Source organism: Pleuronectes platessa, chromosome 10 (assembly GCF_947347685.1).
Source record: "Pleuronectes platessa chromosome 10, fPlePla1.1, whole genome shotgun sequence".
NCBI lineage: Eukaryota > Metazoa > Chordata > Actinopteri > Pleuronectiformes > Pleuronectidae > Pleuronectes > Pleuronectes platessa.
In genome coordinates, this window is record NC_070635.1 from 19,017,602 (window position 1) to 19,035,843 (window position 18,242).

The following is an 18,242-nucleotide window of genomic DNA, read 5'->3' on the forward strand; positions in this document are numbered from 1 at the left end:
CACCAACTGGCTAAAGACCGAGTAGCTAAGAGGGCCTTTAGAGGCATTAGATTGTATCATGGTGTGGTTAATGGTTGTGTGACAAAAAATATAAAAAATGTCAACCATCCTATGGCTAAGAAGCTCAAATAATTTCTGTTTAATTTAAAAAAAAAAGTTTTATTCAACCACACAATGGCTAAGGAACCCGAATTCTGTTTAGGATGAAGATTATATTAATGTTCCATATGGAAAAGCAATGATAACTGCTGAAGAACTGCTGAGTTGCAGCACAAAAGAAAAGTTAAATGTCATAAATCTTGTTTTCACAAAAATATTCCGAAAAAATCGGTAATGTGATTAATCATGATTAATCCATAGAAACCTGTGATTAATTTGATTAAAAATTTGAATCATTTCACAGCCCTAATAAATACATTTACTGCATTTATTGCTTCGTTGTGATACAAAACAAATATATCAGCTAATGCCGCTCTCAGTACACATGCTTCATTATTTATTATTTTTATTTTTACAACATTCATTATAGTTAAGTATGTAGAAACAAAGTGGGTACACATAATTTAATGCCAGGATGAAACATTTAAGGTTGGAACTGTCTTCAGTCGGACAAAGCTCCAAAAGGAGAGATACATGCTTTGTAGCAGAGTGTAGCAAAATATAAAACAGACAATAAGATTTGTAAATCTTATTATGACCAATTGTTCTACGAAATAAATATTCCTTCAACGCTCTTAGAACATGGAGGAGTGTAAAGGGACTTTTTATTAACTGTTGTTTTTGGTCTCATATTTCTTTAGGTCCCTGAAAAACTCAGGAGACCTCTGGCTCTATGCCTATCTCCATAAATTAGAGTTGTTGTTCCCCACCCTGAAACCTAAAGGGAATCCTGTTTCACATCTTCTGCATCATGAATTGATTCTATCCGTTCTGTGTTATGATCCAGTGAAGTGTGGGAATGTTTTTTTTACATTGGTTCAGACTCTGTGCAGGAACTATTCTAGTGTTCATTCTTAACAGATCATCTCACAGTTACAGTATCATTCAGCAGCAGTATTATGCTGTTTTACATAATAATAGAGTTATTTAAAAAAAAAGTTCCCTTAATCTTTAATCTGATACTGTCGACAATTATTCTGCTGCAACTCTTTTCTTATCTTTTGACACAACAATAGATAAACTGTGTTTATTGTGTCTCCCCCTCCGCTACCATTATGGCAAAATCACTCAAATTACGAACAACAAAGATGTGATCTAAAATATTTTAATTATGCTCTTTTTAAACACTGTGGCCTGAAATATTTACAATCCCATAGAATCATCCTTTAATTAATAGCAGAGCAACATGCTCTGTTACATATGTTCTTTGTTTTAACTGTGTCAGTGTAGTTTACGCTGCAAAAAGACACGAGCGTGACAGGATTTCATTTTCACTGACAAAGACTTTGTGCAGGATTAATGTATCTCTGGTGCAAGTTTATGAGGACGTCTGAATTCAGATTATAAACAGTACTTTTTACATTAATGCTGGTTGTTAGTCTCCAATCACAATGAGGACTGTATTTCTGCTATCTGCAAGGAGAATTTACAATAGGCCACTGTAGAGAGGGTTGCCCACTAACCGGGTCAGTGGTTCGATCCCTCTCATCTCTAGTCTGCATTAAAAAATGTCCTGAACCACAGATTACACCTGAAGGTTGTAACATGTGATGAAAAATCAGAGAGTAAATTGTGGATGCATATACACGTGTGTGAGTGGAGGAATGCTACTTGCAACAGCATAAAGAGCTGACATTAATATAATCAAACAACAACCAACAACTTGTCTTTCATGTTTATTTATGAAACAAATTTCCCTCCCAAAAAGACAGTAATGAGACATGAAGTCATTGAAGTGCAGTTCTCCAGGATCCCTGCTCTGGCAGCTCACACTGCAGCCTCTCATCGTTCAGAACAGTCATGACAGAGGAGTACACACGTCCATCATCCGAGTCAAGAACTGAGACACCAGCTCACCCACGGACTGTCACATCGCCAGTATAAAAGTTGTTCAGTAAATACTGCATTGGTGCGTGACTGAAGCTGAATCCAAACTGCCACTCTCTGTTCAGACAGCTTTCAGTCGAGATGTGACATTTTTCAGATACAACACAAGAGGAGTGCCTGGTTAGTGTGATTGTCTTTCACTCTGCCCAGAGGTGTGTGTGAGTGGTTGTGTGTGTCGGTGGGGAGAATAGTGTTGCGTTGGTGATCAGTGATGGAGTGTGAGGCTGGAGGTCTTACAAAGGCTAAGAATAGGATCAGGCAGGGATCCACGGTTTGATCATTGCCCGTGTTGTCACAATAACAGAGTTTTCACAAATCCTTTGATCCGAACTTTTTTGCAAGCTTCAAGTCCGTTGTGTTACAATAAACTGGGAGATTGTTGGAACTGTGGGAGTTTAGAGAAATGGAGGAGCATCAAAAGCATTGGATAAGACCGATGAGTACATACACAACACAAAGACAAATGCAGAGGCTACCCAATCTTTCAGAGTCCTCAAACCAATGTAATCAATGCTTGACTCTTTCTGTTGAAATTATTCAGTGCTGCAGATAAAAGCTGAAGAAAATGAACAGATGAGTCAAGTCCCTAACAACAGAATTTTGTAATGATGACACTGAAGTGCTAAATGGTTCAATATCAAGTTATTATCATGTCCAAGTGAACACACTGGGATTGTGACAACACAGAAGACAGCATGAAGCTCAGTGCAACTGCAGATACTGTAAACTTTTTCTGGAACAGTTGATGCAGACAGTGGAGGATGTGGGGGGTAAAACAGAAAAACCTGACGTTTGGAATTTGAGAGCTCGCCGAGTTCTTCAGTCGTTGATCAGAGCCAAGATCATGCTGGAAAGACAAGGGGGGAAAGTGTTAATACAAAGCTGCCAGTGTGCAAACAGACTATTATCATACAGGCAGTGTGCTGTCTGCTGCAAGACGCCAGCCTGTCATTCTATATCAGTGTGTCTGCGGTGCTGACGCTCCCACCTGTACAAATATATGAAGAAGCAGAGAAGGTGGTAGCCCAGTTTGATCATGGCCTCCTTCATGTGGGACTTGAGCTGACCTCGGTTGTGGATCTCAGTTGGGTCAAACACGCCCATGTTTCCCAACGGAACCTTCACATGCCTGCAGGGACGGGAAGAGTATTCACCAAGGAGCCTCACTGCACCATAAACCCTGCCCTCTGACCAACAGTAAACCAAATGTGTGTGATGCTCTTTTTTCATCCTGAGATAGTTGTTTTTCATTCTGTTGACTTTTTACCCAGGGGCTGTCTGGAGAAACTCCGCAGAAAGTCTGGAGGCTCTCACGCTGACATTCACATTCACACATACAGCCCATCCAGAGAATGCCTCTAGCTAAGTGCAAGTCTGGAAGCAGCTTTGGGTCAAATAAAACCTTCACGGTCTATCACATGTGTGTGTTGCAGAATCAAGCCCTGCTCAGAGCTTTCGATGGCCCATTTCAGCCAGAGATAATGAATGAGCTCCTAAGGTAAAAAGCTACAGAACCATCTCATGACTGTCTCACACCGTACTCGTGTTTTTAATATTACCCAAAGCTGCAGGAGAGTCTCTGTTATGACAGCACGAGTGGAAACAGACCTGTAAATGTTCCAGGCTGCTACAGGCAGGTTGAGGAGGAAGATGAACCAGTGCATGGACACCAACATCAGCATCGTGGTGAGACACTGGCTAACCATCTCTGGAATTACCCACTGGAGACACAACATATCAAACACACAAACATACATAGAAACGTTACATCAGAAAAAATGATACAGCCATATAGTAATATTCTCACTACAGCAGCTTTTTAAAAAGATGTGATAAGGCACAACAAAAGGCAGCATACATGTATAATTATAGATTTAATTGTGTGTGAGTCTGAGTGTGTATGTGTGTGTGTGTGTGTGTGTGTGTGTGTGTGTGTGTGTGTGTGTGTGTGTCAGTAATGATCCAGAGTACCATGACTTACTCTGTTCAGCTTGGAACAGCAGGCTCTAGCGTTGATGTAGTCACATTCTAGATCAGACAGGGTGATAATCTGAGCTTTCAGTCAAGGTCAAACACAATGTAGCTTTTCATTCTGTTTCTATCGGCTCCGACCAACCGAACAAAACAAACAGATTTGAGACATCACAAGAAATGACACAAGCAGGCGTGGGCACAGGGGATGACCAACTTCTTCACGTGCTGCTGGTTACGGATTTTGGTTGCGTGTGCGCACAACAGTTTGATGCGTGTTTCACAACATGCCTGAGAAAGTCTTTCTCTTCAGAAGCTGACACAAGAGAAGGATCCTCCTTCCAAATGCTTCCAGAGCTTACAGTCTCTATGTAATTATTAAGATGCCCTCATCCCATTCTCAACTTTCTCTTCCATCGGTGTCTCTTCGCCAAAAGCATTTGATGAGGGCCAGTGCTGTGAATGATCAAAGTTCTGTGGTCAATAAAGGTGTGAAAGGCAAACACACCCAACCTTTAGAGTAAGGTGGAGACCTTTCAAAGTTAAGGAGAAACCCAACGGTTCAAACGACAAGCAGCACTTCCTGTTAAACTCCCTTTAAACAGGAAGAAACCTCTAGACTCAGTGTGGGCGAACATCTGCCTCAACCGGTTTGGGAGAAGAGAGGCTTATAGAGTCATGACGTTAATAATGAACACCAGTTATAATAATTATTGTTAACGGCGATAACGACAAGCAGCTCTGGAGTCAAAGAAAGAGAGAGAAGAGAGAGAGAGCGCATGAGAGTTAGATTGAAGAACAGCTAGACAGAGGTAGAGAGAGAGAGAGACGGACGGAGAGAAAGAGACATTAAGAGATAGAGCGAGAAAGAGAGATACATAGAGACAAAGGTAGCAAGTGACAGAGAGAGAAATATTGAAAGAGATAGACAGACAGACAGACAGAGAGAGAGAGAGAGATAGTTAGATAGATAGATATATACTTAGATGGATATACATACAGACAGATTGATAGATAGATAGAGGGAGAGATAAATAGTTAGAGAGATAGATAGATACTTAGTTAGATAGATAGATAGATATACATACAGACAGACAGACTGAAAGATAGAAGGAGAGAAGCGTTAGATAGATAGATAGATAGATAGATAGACAGACATGGGGGGAGATAGACAGATAGATAGTGGTAGAGAGAGAGAGGTAGAGAGAGAGAGCAGGAGAGAGAGAGAGATAGTTAGAGATAGTTACACAGACAGACAGGTTGGTCTATCTGTATCTATGCTGACTCACTGTCCTCCTGACCTGTAGGACCGTGTTGTTGTGACTACACCTCCACCCCCAGGAAGCACTTCATCCCTCCACACCGGGCTCACCGACCCCCGGTCCGCGGCTCCACCTGTGCCCGCTCATATCAAGCGACCCGCTCCGCACACACCCAGCAGCACACAGACAGGAAGGATACAAAGTAAACCGAGAGGAAAATCAGGGCACAGCAGTCAACGAGCGACAGAATGAACACTGCCGCCTCCATTTTCTTCTTCCGTCACTAACTCGCTGAGTCCGGAGGGCTCGATAATCTGAGCTCTTCCGGGCGGTGCTGCCCCCTGGTGGACGGAGAGGAACAGAGTCACTGCTTAGAAACCATTCACCGTATATAAAAAGTAAAAAAAATAGAACCACACCACAGACGTGTCATCTGCTATAATCTTTACTAACAAGTCGGTTCAGGTGGGAGAGCAGATGATGGGAAGATTGGGAATCATTGAGCTGGCTCCAGGGGCAGGGGATAAAAGTTATGCACATCCAGTCACCCACACTCAAGTGTGTGTTTTTAACCTGATGAAATCTGAGATTGTTATTCATAGATTACAGCTAATCCAAAACACAGCAGCCAGACTCCTCATCAAATCAGAAGAGAGCATGCTACTCTGAGTTTAGCTTCTCTTCATTAGCTTGCAATATTTTACAACTGAAGTGAAGATTTTATTGCTAACTGTTAAGGCTTACCTAACTACATTTAGGAACTTTTGACATCATACGTGCCCGGTCGTAACCTGAGGTCCTCAGTGACGACCCTGCTCACCATCCCACAGACCAGGCTGAGGACCAGAGGAGACCGGGCCTCTTCTGTCAGGGATCCCACTCTGTGGAAGAGTCTCCCTGAAAAGATGTGTCTGATAAACTCATTATTCTCTATTAAATCTCTACTAAAGACAAAGACAAGACTTTTTACAAAACAGAACAGCTGGAATTCATGGGCGGTGTGGCCTAGGTGGTAGGGTGGTGTTTTTTCAACAAGAAGGTTGCCGATTCAAATCCCACTCTTCCCCATCTGCATGCCGAAGTGTCCTTGGCAAGATACTGAACTCCTAAATGGCCCCTTCATAAATGTTGAGTGTAATAATTGTAAGTCGCTTTGGACAAAAGTGTCAGCCAAATGACATGTAATGTAATAACTGGAACAGTGAGAACAGCCCAGTCAACAGAATGGAATGACAAGAGTGTGTGTTTGTGCGCGTGTGTGTTTTTATAGAGAGTGAATCCTGGTAATATGAGACATTGGGTAATGTGGGACAACTAAACTCCAGTATGTCTACTTCCTTTTCTAACTAAGGCTAGTCGACGGGACTTTTACATTAAGTGACATGACTTTATTAATGTCACAGAAAGGGATGGGGCAAGTGTCTATCAGAAGCTCCCCCTTGGAATTGATTGACAATGTCAATGACTTAGGATTCAGAAAAGATTAATGTTAAGGATATAGATATGTCTATGTTTATTGTTAACTTGTGAAGCACCTTGTAACTGTGTTTTGAAAGGTGCTATATAAAATATAAATTCTTCCAAGTACTCAAACTATTAAATGTTCATCCCCCTCAACAGTAATTGCAATGATGGATTCATATGTCTAGTTGAAGCTCCTCTAACGTGGGGGTTTAATCTTTTTCTGTTGTATATGATCGTAAACTGATGCATTTCGTTTTTTACACAACACAACATGTGAAGATGTGCTGTGGGCTGCGAAATGCGGAGGCACAAGAGCAGACATGAGGAAAGGTGCAGAACAATGCCTCCCTCACTGTCATGAAGTGGGCAGGGCTGCAGGGGAGAATGTGATAAGAGATAAGTGTGAATGAGGAAGCAAGAGACAGTTTTCTTTTAGCCTTGGGAAGATGCTTAAAAAAGAGAGTATCACTCTGCCAGAGGTGAAAAACCAGTGAGAGCTCAGACAGCGAACACAGAGGATAGTGATATGGCCTGGGTTGCTCTTGTAATCTACTTCCATATCACAGTTTTCCTTATTATTATGGATACAGGACATGCTGCTGAACATTATACCAGGATGATGGAAGCTACAGCTGCAGGAGATATCGTCATCGCAGGATTCTTTCCCATTCATGAGGATGTAGAAGAAAAATATAACTCTTTCACACTACAACCACAGCCATGTATCAGGTGAGATCATCCAGATTAATAGAATCAACTATCCAACGGTTGTTTCTCAAAAATGTTATCAGAGACTTGAAGTAGTAACAGCATATTTCCAAACTTGCCATAACAAATAAATGTAACAATCATGAACTCAAAGTCATCCTCCAAATGTATTCAAAGTGTGAAAGTACTAAAGTTGTCAATGTGTATATTTAAATATTGATAATAATATTGATAGCACTTAAATGTGAATTATTATCAGAAACAGCAACACAGCTACAATACACTTTACCAGACTTTGGGGTCAGGGTTAAATTAATATATTTGTAAATTTACAATTTGCATAGTACTTGCGAACTGTTGCTCTCATATAAATGTGATGGAATAAAAAGTAATATTTCCCTCTAAAATTTCGTGATAAAATAGAAAGAGAAAATATATTATGAAGTACATCAACTGTAGTACGGCAACAAATACAATTTAGGAAAATACAAAGATTTTCTCACTGATACTTCAAGATGTGATTTTATTTCACAGAGTCGAGTCAACTTTCCCTCCTTATTGTGTATGTTAGACTGATTTGATGAAGAACACACCCAATTCAACCTTTGTCTCATATGTACAGATTTCAAGTAAAAGAAATTGATTTTTAGTTTCAGAATTATCTTAAATTGTCACAGTTATTTGTTCTCTGTCTTCTTGTCCCTCACAGTCTCCATTCTATCACATAACTCCTGTATTTATTATTGGAATAACAAATGTATTGTTTTCACAGGTTTAGCGAAAGAGGCCTGATTTTGGCTCTGGCTATGATCAATGCTATCGAGGTCATGAATACGTCCCCTCTGCTCAAGGCTGTGAACCTCACTCTGGGGTACCTAATCGTGGACTCTTGCGCTGATCCCAGCACAACTCTGAGGCACACAGGAGACATCATGCAGCAGGACGACTGCTACACAGAGGGCAACACCTCTGCCTGTGGACAGCCGGTCATGGCTGTTATAGGTGCCTCTCACTCTGAAGTATCCATCGCCATCGCCAGGCAACTGACACTCCAGATGATTCCTCAAGTAAGCTGCTGACCCTCTGTGGCAACACTGACACACATAGCGGTGACTGTTATAGAAAGCAGCAGAACAGGTTTTCAGTGGCAGCTGATGAATATCAGACCTTTTATGATCATGACCATTTGCACATATTCAAAGTGAGGAGCCACAGATAAAGCTTGATCCTCTGTTGACGGAGATCTTGAAAATATCCTCTATAAACCAGACCATATAACCTCAGTTCGGCCTCCACATGGCCTCCTCTTTCGTGGGCCCCCTGTGTCCTCCGTAGGATGCAGCCCCTGAATTGAGACACGTATGCATCTTAACCTGTTTGCTGGGAAAGTTACAGGTGAAGCAGTGTGTTACCAAACAAAACTTTGACCAAACTAAAAAGTTTGAAACTTACACATAGGAACAGTCGCAAAGAGTTTATTAGAGGTTGTAAGTAGCAACTCAAGCTCAGAGCACATACATATTACATTACATTACATATCATTAATCTGACGCATTTATCCAAAGTGACTTTATGCATTCAACCCTGAGGTCACATCTTTAAAAATGATATCATCTGTTTTTTTCTCCAGATCAGCTATTCATCAACTGCTGTCATTCTGAGTGATAAGAGCCGCTTCCCTTCGTTTTTGAGGACTGTTCCTAATGATGAACATCAGACAGCTGCCATGGTCAGACTGCTCCACATCCACAGCTGGAACTGGGTGGGAATAGTTTCCACAGATGGAGATTATGGCCGATCAGCTCTGGAAAGCTTCGTGTCCCAGGCCTCTGTAAAGGGGATCTGTGTGGCATTCAAATCGATTCTACCTCAGTCTGTGACCAGTCATGATGTCTACTCTGAAATCCAGGCCATTGCCACAACCATCCTCAACAATCCCAAGGTGCAGGTCATTGTGTCTTTTGCCAAGTCAACTCACATGAGGTATATTTTCCAGGAGCTGAAGCATCAGACACTGAGAGCAGGACAGAGCGTGGAGTCAATGAGAAGAGTTTGGGTGGCCAGTGACAGCTGGTCCTCCAGCAACTCTGTGAAAGTAAACGCGACCCTGAGGGACATAGGACACGTTGTGGGCTTCACCTTCAAGAGTGGAGAAGCGTCATCAATTGAGGACTACCTGAGCAGGCTGGAGGCAGCTGGACATGAATTTACAAGGAATAACCCGTTCATGAAGGAGTTCTATTTGCAGCTAAATGCCAGTAAAGGTTTTGAAGACACTAAGCTTATTTCAGAAGCTGTAAAACATCTCAGGAAACAAACTCATGCCTCCACTATCCTTAGTGTTGAGATGGCTGTCAGCGCCATGACTCAGACGGTGGCTTCTGTCTGCAGGAGCAGAGATTGCAAAACACCAGGCATGATGCAACCCTGGGAGGTAATTACACACATATATGTGTGTATGTGTGTGTGTGTGTGTGTGTGTGTGCTCTTGTGTTGCATTGCATTTACAGGGTCTACGCGGATTAGTTTTAGTCTTAGAATGAGGGTTTAGATCTGTAGGCAGTAAGGATTTGGGGTAAAATAAAATTCCTAGAACAGCCAAGGATTTATTTTTGGCTGTGGAGACAGATCCTTGCCACACTAAATATGATATCTAGATGCGGTTGGTCTTTTCCAAGGTACTGGGATGATAATGAAATGTCTTCTATCCTGTAGCTGCTGAAACCTCTGTTATTCCAAGAGTTTGAATTTAGAGGAGAAACCTATTCGTTTGACAGCAGCGGTGACATCAACCTGGGCTACGACCTGAAAATGTGGTGCTCAAATGGAGGAAATAATCATTTTACTGAGGTTGTGGCTGAATACCACCCATCCACCAACGACTTCACTTACACCAATGTGAGCACCCACCACTTCCAGGACCTTCAGGTAGGCCCTAATCCTGCTACCCTTAGGAACGTTACACACTCACAGACTCACGTGCAATACTGAAAAATGTGTTTACTGAAAACATGCAGACCATTAAAGCTGAAAACAACATTTCAAATTCTACTTTTTGTATATTTGTATATACCAAGAGTAGAATTCAGGAAAAATCTAATAGATTTGTTCCAAGAAATATAATAAAAAAATAAGAGAAGAATAATGAAATGAAGTGTTGAATGTAATCTCTCTGATTTCTGCAGTACATCATCTCCAAGTGCTCCAATAGCTGCGTCCCTGGAGAGTTCAAAAAAACTGCAGAAGGTCAACACACCTGTTGTTATGAGTGCATCAACTGTACCGCAAACTACTATTCGAATAAAACAGGTGCGTCACCCCTCCCAACACATTGGATTCACTGGACACCTTTACTTCATGTGCACAGTAAATATAAGCTGTCATTTAGGGATGTGTGTGCTTACAAGTACAGAAACCCAGGTGCTATCACACCCAAGGAGCAACGAATGGGAGATATCAATAATAATAATAATTCACTTTATTATATATCACTTTGTAAAAGAGAGATTTCAAAAAGTGCTTCAATAGCAAAGCAAGAAAGGTAAATGAAAATGTATACACATAGCAGTAGTATGACAATTAAAAAAAAAAATTAACAAGTACAATAAAATGTGTAATGAAAACGGGGAAAAAACCACAATAAAAACCCAACATCACATGAGAGCAAGTCTATAACATTGGGTTTTAAGATGTGTAGTTTATCAGTAATTTATCAGTTTATCAATAATCTAGTGTTGCATTAAAATGTAACTGCATCTACCTTCTTCTGCATTTGTCTTCAGAGTAAAAGCACATTCCCTGCTTCATTCTCATCAGATTTAATGTCCTTAACATTAATCTTGTCAGAATCCGATATCATTGAGCTTGTCATGCAAAGCCTCGGATTAAAACTGGCCCTGCCCCTTTCTTTGAGCCCCATGAAGTCCTGTGATCTCAGTAACATGATGTCCATGGTAACCTATAGTAAAAGTCCTGTTGACTAGATTTGTTTAGAACAGGAAATGAACAGACTGATGCTTAGGTTTCCCACATTACCCAATGTCCCAGATTACCTGAATTCAGCTTATTTGCAGACACACATTGCAGTATAAACAGAACATTAGTGTGTCCGGTTTCTGTATCCGTACTGGAGTGTTTCCAGTACGTCCCTGGGTAAATGATCTTGTGTCAGCATCATACTGCATGACAACAAACTATGGAACAAGATGTCGGGTTAGTCTCGTAGCCATAAGAGAGTGTAGTGACCAGCAGAGCAGAGACTTTCAGGAAGCTGGAACCATGATTGCTGGAATCAATTTAGACCATTTTTCCCCCTGGTTCTAAGGCAAGTGCCCTGAACAGACAAATCTCTCCTCATAATCAGTTCTTCAATTAAGTGACCACAATGGAAAAGTTCTGTTCTTCATTTTTCAACATGTATACCAGTTCACAATAATATACTGAAAAAACAGGAATACTAAGAACAACAAAGTGTGAGCTTGAGTGACACTTGATATTGTAGAAACTGATGTTCCTTCCCAGTCACGACAATTATCTGCCAACAACTTGATAAAGATCTGATAAAATAAAATAAGCACTTCTCACTAACCCGGTTATGCTGGTGCTTATGTTTACCCAGAGCCAAGTTAGCTTAATCACCAGGGTGGGTGTGGGATTGTGTTGAGTCAGATCGGATCTGTTGTTGTTTTAATCCGTACCTGTGCTTGTAATCCTCCATCCCTGCAGATATGGATCAGTGTCTGAGCTGTAACATAAGCAGAGAGTGGTCGGCCGAGGGCAGCTCCAGCTGCACCCCCAAAGTCGTGCTCTTCTTCTCCTGGTCGGACAGATTTGCTGTGCCGCTCCTGACCTTTTCTGCCCTGGGCATCCTCCTGGCTTTGATGGTGTCAGCTCTGTTTTTACATCAGCGCGACACTCCTGTAGTGAAGGCTGCCGGAGGGCCACTGAGCCACGTCATCCTATTCTCTCTGGTCATCAGTTACATCAGCGCCGTGCTGTTTGTCGGTCGGCCCAACAGTTTGCAGTGTAAGGCTCGACAGGTGCTCTTCGGTCTCAGCTTCACTCTGTGCGTCTCCTGCATCCTGGTCAAGACCCTGCAGATCCTGCTGGCCTTTCAGTTCAACCCTGCAGTGCAGGTGGTTCTGCGGAGGCTCTTCAAGCCTTACGTCATGATCAGCCTCTGTGTGGCCTTGCAGGTGATTGCTTGTATCTGCTGGCTAGTCATCAAGAGCCCATCTCATCAAATCGTCCTGCAACCAACCACTGTACTGGAGAAGTGTAACGAGGGCTCATATGTGGCCTTCGGGGTGATGCTGGGCTACATAGCTTTCCTAGCGTTTGTGTGTCTCATCTGTGCCTTCAAAGGCCGCAAACTTCCACAGTTCTACAATGAGGCAAAGTTCATCACCTTCAGTATGCTGCTCTACCTTATCTCCTGGATGCTCTTTGTTCCTGTCTACGTTTCCACCTCAGGAGTTTACCTTTCGGCGGTGGAGATGGTGGTCATTCTCATGTCCAACTACGGCATCCTCAGCTGTCATTTCTTACCAAAGTGCTACGTTATCATTTTCAGGAAGGAACAAAACACCACGAGTGCTTTCAGAAACAATGTGTATCAATATTCCAGCAAAACCTCTGAATCTATCTCCGTATCTGGGAGTTCAGTGTCAGAGAAACAGTCTATCGGTCGGGACTTCATCTGTGCTCTGCCACCCTCTCTACCTGCAGCTGGTTATCTCGAATATGGAGTAGTGACAACGGGAACGAGCAGCACAAGTTTATACAGAGGGCCAGTAACACAACACTTCCTCAGAAGAAGCAGCATATAACTGTCATTACTTAAAATGGGTTGTGAGGAGTGACGCAGCTATTTAAATTTTTCTGTCCTGATAGTGAAACTCATACTTTGCCTTTGGGTATGGGCCAATAAACATTAAAGATGTTTAATTAATCCCCTGTATATGTTATTGTGGGAAAGACACTGGAGCACTATTCATGTGTAATGCAACATCAGGCGTGGCTTCTACATTTCTTTGCCAACTTTGCAAAACAAAATGTAGGGTGAAATCGGGTAAATATTCCAATATCTGTTTTTCACATCAGACCAACAAATTATACCTTTCCCTAATTCAGAATAAATAATGGAGATATCATACTCAGAGGAGACATGGGACATATGGTGCTGAAAAAGAAAATTCTGCCGGAATTTGATCATCTGGGAGAGGTCACTTTGTAATGGGACACTTGTATTAGGCCCTGGTCACTTTGCTTTATGCTTGTCAAGCTCAATATGACCTATTTTTAAAAGCATTATAAAAAAAGGAAAATAAAATAAATAGTAAAAATGTATATTTTTATAACATGTAAACATCATTTTCATAAAGAACCCTAAATAAAGAAATTATAACATGTATTTAAAACATTCTATTAAAGGTCTATCACATTTTTCTCAAAATTCAATCAACAGCAAGTAATAATAACAGATTATTTTTCAGTTATTTATCATTCCATTTAGGCAACTCAGGGAACAGACGGTCCTGGCAGGTGAGAGACTCATCATCATCGATCACCCCATTGTCTTCTCCACATGTTTGGTGGGACCAGTGGCTGCAGAACACAGGACGGACTCTTTTTGGATCATCTCGGTTTTAAAGAGCTGACTGATTATGGTCTAGTTTGCTAACCAAACAATCAGTTTAAACAGACAGGGACAAACTGCATTTACCATTAACTCCAGTCTTACAACGGCAGAAGTTACGCTACACCTCTGTAGTTTACCTATTTTTTTAATCCAGGAAGACCCTACATGCACATTTCACCTTTTAGAAAATGAAGTGACTGTCCCAGATTACCCAAAGCATGCTGTCCCAAATTATCAATCATGTTTGATAAAGTGGGTCCACTACAAAATGTTTGAATGCATCACAAACATAATTTCATAACAATAAGGAACATTGCCTCGTTTCTGACTGATTTATATCCTTAACATTAACCCTGGTCTGAAGTTTTATTCAGTACGAATTAAGTAAATAAATAAATTATATTCATAGTTCTTAAGTGTCAATATTTTCTCAGTCAAAGGCTCATCATGTTAATTTGGGGCTCTAAACAGGTCATTTGTAACTCACCATCTCGGTATCTAACTTATAACTGCTTCTGCTACAAGGTAATGGTAAACTGGTGACTTGGTCAATGCAGTGGTGGAATAAAACAGACTGTGTTTAACAACGAAGGACTGAGAATGTGAATAACACCGACAGGCCCAGAGGACATATCCTGTTTTTCTTATATCATACATGTTGATGAACTTCGAACATATAAAACCATGTGATTGATGCTAGCTGAAGATTAGCCTGAATTGCTAAGAGATGTTTTTTCTAAAATGAGGGCTGTGGGGTAAAGTGAGACATATGCGCTGGGGTAAAGTGAAGCATGTAGCACAAGTTAAGTTTAGTGTAATATTACATTACATATGTTTTATTTTTAATGCCATAAACATTGTAGAAAAGCCATCATGCCAAGAAACTACACCAGGAAGACAACCTGGGGCCACACAGCCCTCGCACAGGTGGAGAGTGCAGCCGCTGAGGTCATGAAAGTAAAGAAGTCCTTAAGAAAAGCTGGAAGGGATAGAAATATTGACAAGACAACCCTCAAAAGATTCATAAAGAAAAAAGCGAAAGGGAAAGTAAAATCAGTAGCCTGGGGTGCAGTAGCTGAGGTAAAGAGAATATTCACAGATGAGATGGAGGAGGAGCTTGCCAAACACTTGAAACAACTAGCTGACAAGTTCCATGGCCTTGCTCCAGTTAAGTGCCGTGAACTGGCATTTGAATACACAGAGAAAAACAATATCCCTGTCCCTGTGCAGGTAAGCTAGGGTGTGCAAGAGATCACATGGATCATAATAATCATAAATGTGCTTAATTTACCTATTACAACATGTGTTGTTATGGTAGTTTTAAAGTGGAAAAAGTAAGTGGATCACTTTATCCCCTTGATTTCTCTGGTCTGTCTCACTTTACCCCTAAGCTGGGGTAAAGTGAGAAACAAGACAACTTTTTAAAAAACAATCATATTTTAACTGCCCTTTGTCCTGAAGACATTCTGATAATTTCCATTGCTAGGAAACATCCTGAATTAATGGGAAATGTGTACATTTTACTGATATATAATGTTAGCTCGCCTAGAGGGGAGCTCTCCCCTACCCGAGGGTACAAACCCCGAACAACAAGAATCAAGAAAGTACAATTTCTTCAAAAATAGAGCAAAACTACAAAGTGCTATAAGTAAGTGCCATTTAAGTTCTACCAAATTGTTAGTTTAAAAAAAAAATAATGCTAATAATTTTTGTAATTTTTTTTTTTTAGGCGGGCCAACTTAAAATGGATGGCGGGCCGCAGATGGCCCGCGGGCCGTAGTTTGGACACCCCTGCTTTACACTATTAAACACTCAAACAAGTATAAGCAATTCAAGATAAGCCAATCTGGAGGTAAGAAGCCATTATAGGTAACCAGATGTGAGGGTGACAGCTCGGCAGGACTCTCTGCAGCCAAACAGGTTCCTCCACATTGTGTGAATATGAGTAAGCTGCTTGACTGAGAGTGCCTGAAAAGCTAAAGTTCTTAAGAACACACTTGAAATGTCTCAGATATCGAGAGGTAGTATTTTCACACAAAGAACAGACTGCACAAGAAGCTGCTCAAAGTCTCCATTTGGACACATACACACTGTCTTGTTGGGTACTTCAGCACACAGTAAATGTGACTTTGTTAGGAAAATGCAAAATCACCCTAAACAAGAACAGCTGGAGGAAAAAAGGGGAGATTAAATCTTAAATTGACTTTGGATTTCATGTTGCAGGCTCCAGAGAAACTGAATTGAATGCTGGGAGCCCACATTAAAAGGGGGGGCTGTGGATGAGCGGTAGAACGGTCTTCCTCCAACCAGAAGGCTGGGTTTGAATCCCAGCCCTTGCCAAGTGTCCTTGGGCAAGGTGCTGAGCCCAGAATGGCCCCTCATAGATGTTGAATGCAATAATTGGCATCGCTTTGGATAAAAGATAATTGACATGTTATGTTATTAAAGGACAGACGTGAAAAGGATTTAATTCTACTGACGTGATGCCGTCACACACAGTGATAGTCCTCATGCTAGTTTATAGAGGCTGTGTATGGACAGGTGTTCTGGATGTATATAGTCCCCTAAGAGAGGCAGAAAGCCCAGCTCTGTTATTTACACAGACCAGGTTATTATCATGGCTGTGTCTGAGTTTTATGTCAAACTGCTGTAAAACCACAGAGCAACTTCATCCTCTTATTATCTGTTTCATCTGTGTATACGTTTGTGAAGATTATTTAATCCGCCACCATAATTATTTGATGCTGGCAGAGACAAAACAAAGAGACAATTTAATTAACTGCTACAGTAAATCAAAAGGACACCGAAAGTATTGCAAAAAATGACGTGATCAGTCCTTGTGGGAAGTGAAAGGCTTCAGGTGCTGCTCGTCATCAGGTTTCACAGTAAAAAAAAATCCCCTGCTCCGAACTCATCCCTCTTGTTGTGCAACATCAAATAAGACGATAAGAAAAAAAAATAACATGGAACCGTGAAAACTCAACATATCAGATTGCACAGCTAGCTTCTTCTCAACATCCTTGTTCTTGAAGGGATGGTAAATGGCCTGTATTTACTATACATTACTTTACATTATTTTCTGGTCTTGGGGTCAAACTGGCTATTGTGTAAGCCTAAATGGTTCTTCGATATCCTGGAAAACCAAAAAGCCGCCAACTGTTGCCCTCTCAACTTGCGAGGCGGAGGTACCTAGAACAACTGCTGGAAGTCATTGAGTCATGTCAATACACACCACCTAAGGTTTACAAGGATAAATAGCACAATAGCACTGGCGAGACGCGAGCATGTCGACATAAAATATCATTTTGTAAGGTCAACTGTGAAGAATTTTAAGATAAACTTGGAATATTGTCCAACAGATCAGACGGAGGCAGACGTGATGACAAAACCTGCAACAAGGTTTAAGTTGTTAAAGTTTGAAAACTTTATGTTTTGAAGTCAGGCAGGTATTTAAAATAGGCATGAGCCTAATGTTGTTTGTCTAGGAGAGAACAATGTGAGAGCAAGTGGGGGAGTTCCCTTATGTACGTAAAATATGCTCTCAATTGTAAATACTTAGCTTCAGTTTATGTGGAAGCGACTGATGTGTGATGACTAATGACAGCCAATAAAGAGATGCTTTAAATGGCAGGCGATTTGTGTGTGACGTGATCAATAAAGTTTCCTGGTCACTGGGTGTGCACGAGTGATGATGACGGGAGTCGAACCGTTGACCTTCTGCTCTATCCCTGTGTTTTTGAGAAACGGGAAAGTAAGGTTGTGATAACTGGACAACTGAAAGACACAGGATCTCCCAGAGAGCATTGTTTAGTGGCTGCAGGGAAAGTACCAGCCAAGGAGATCAACAGAAACTGGAAACTCGGGCGCAGCTGTGAGGAATGTTACCAGCTCTGAGGAAAAAGCGTCACATTGTAATAAGATACGATTGAGCTGACATCCCACACTTAAGAATATAGTGGCGTTTAAGAATTAACAGCCTGACGGGTATTTCATTGCTTCATTTGACACATGACGTGATAAGCTCAAACATCCTAAAATACTTCCGAGGATAAAGGTTTAGTTATTAGCCAATCGTACTATTTTCTAAACGTCCTGAGGCTCATGATTATATTTAGACATTGAACATCCACTCTCCCATAAGTTTAGTTCAG

General features: G+C 41.2%; 2 protein-coding genes across 2 annotated transcripts; one reads left to right on the forward strand and one right to left on the reverse strand.

The window, feature by feature from the left end:
* Positions 1–1,822: 1,822 nt before the first annotated feature.
* Positions 1,823–5,609, reverse strand: cnih4 (cornichon family AMPA receptor auxiliary protein 4). The gene is made up of 5 exons (XM_053432326.1): positions 5,479–5,609; positions 4,028–4,096; positions 3,655–3,767; positions 3,035–3,175; positions 1,823–2,893 (listed from the first exon to the last, which is right to left on the reverse strand). The coding sequence occupies exons 1-5, from the start codon at positions 5,545–5,547 to the stop codon at positions 2,866–2,868; spliced, it is 420 nt and encodes a 139-aa protein (XP_053288301.1). The 5' UTR covers positions 5,548–5,609; the 3' UTR covers positions 1,823–2,865.
* Positions 5,610–7,123: 1,514 nt separating this feature from the next.
* Positions 7,124–13,872, forward strand: gprc6a (G protein-coupled receptor, class C, group 6, member A). The gene is made up of 6 exons (XM_053431785.1): positions 7,124–7,472; positions 8,224–8,518; positions 9,082–9,885; positions 10,167–10,379; positions 10,637–10,760; positions 12,177–13,872. Exons 1-6 carry the CDS (start codon positions 7,270–7,272, stop codon positions 13,277–13,279), a joined length of 2,742 nt encoding a protein of 913 aa, XP_053287760.1. The 5' UTR covers positions 7,124–7,269; the 3' UTR covers positions 13,280–13,872.
* The last annotated feature ends 4,370 nt before the right edge of the window (positions 13,873–18,242 follow it).

What these genes read in the sequence shown, in the direction of transcription:
- cnih4 (XM_053432326.1), bottom strand. Translation starts at nt 5,547, where the DNA reads ATGGAGGCGGCAGTGTTCATTCTGTCGCTCGTTGACTGCTGTGCCCTG. An exon ending in TTTTCCTCTCGGTTTACTTT is followed by an intron (nt 4,097 to 5,478) that starts GTATCCTTCCTG and finishes CTGAAAGCTCAG; the next exon opens with ATTATCACCCTGTCTGATCT. An exon ending in TTCTTCATATATTTGTACAG is followed by an intron (nt 2,894 to 3,034) that starts GTGGGAGCGTCA and finishes TTGTCTTTCCAG; the next exon opens with CATGATCTTGGCTCTGATCA.
- gprc6a (XM_053431785.1), top strand. Translation starts at nt 7,270, where the DNA reads ATGGCCTGGGTTGCTCTTGTAATCTACTTCCATATCACAGTTTTCCTT. An exon ending in ACCACTTCCAGGACCTTCAG is followed by an intron (nt 10,380 to 10,636) that starts GTAGGCCCTAAT and finishes TGATTTCTGCAG; the next exon opens with TACATCATCTCCAAGTGCTC. An exon ending in CTACTATTCGAATAAAACAG is followed by an intron (nt 10,761 to 12,176) that starts GTGCGTCACCCC and finishes CCATCCCTGCAG; the next exon opens with ATATGGATCAGTGTCTGAGC.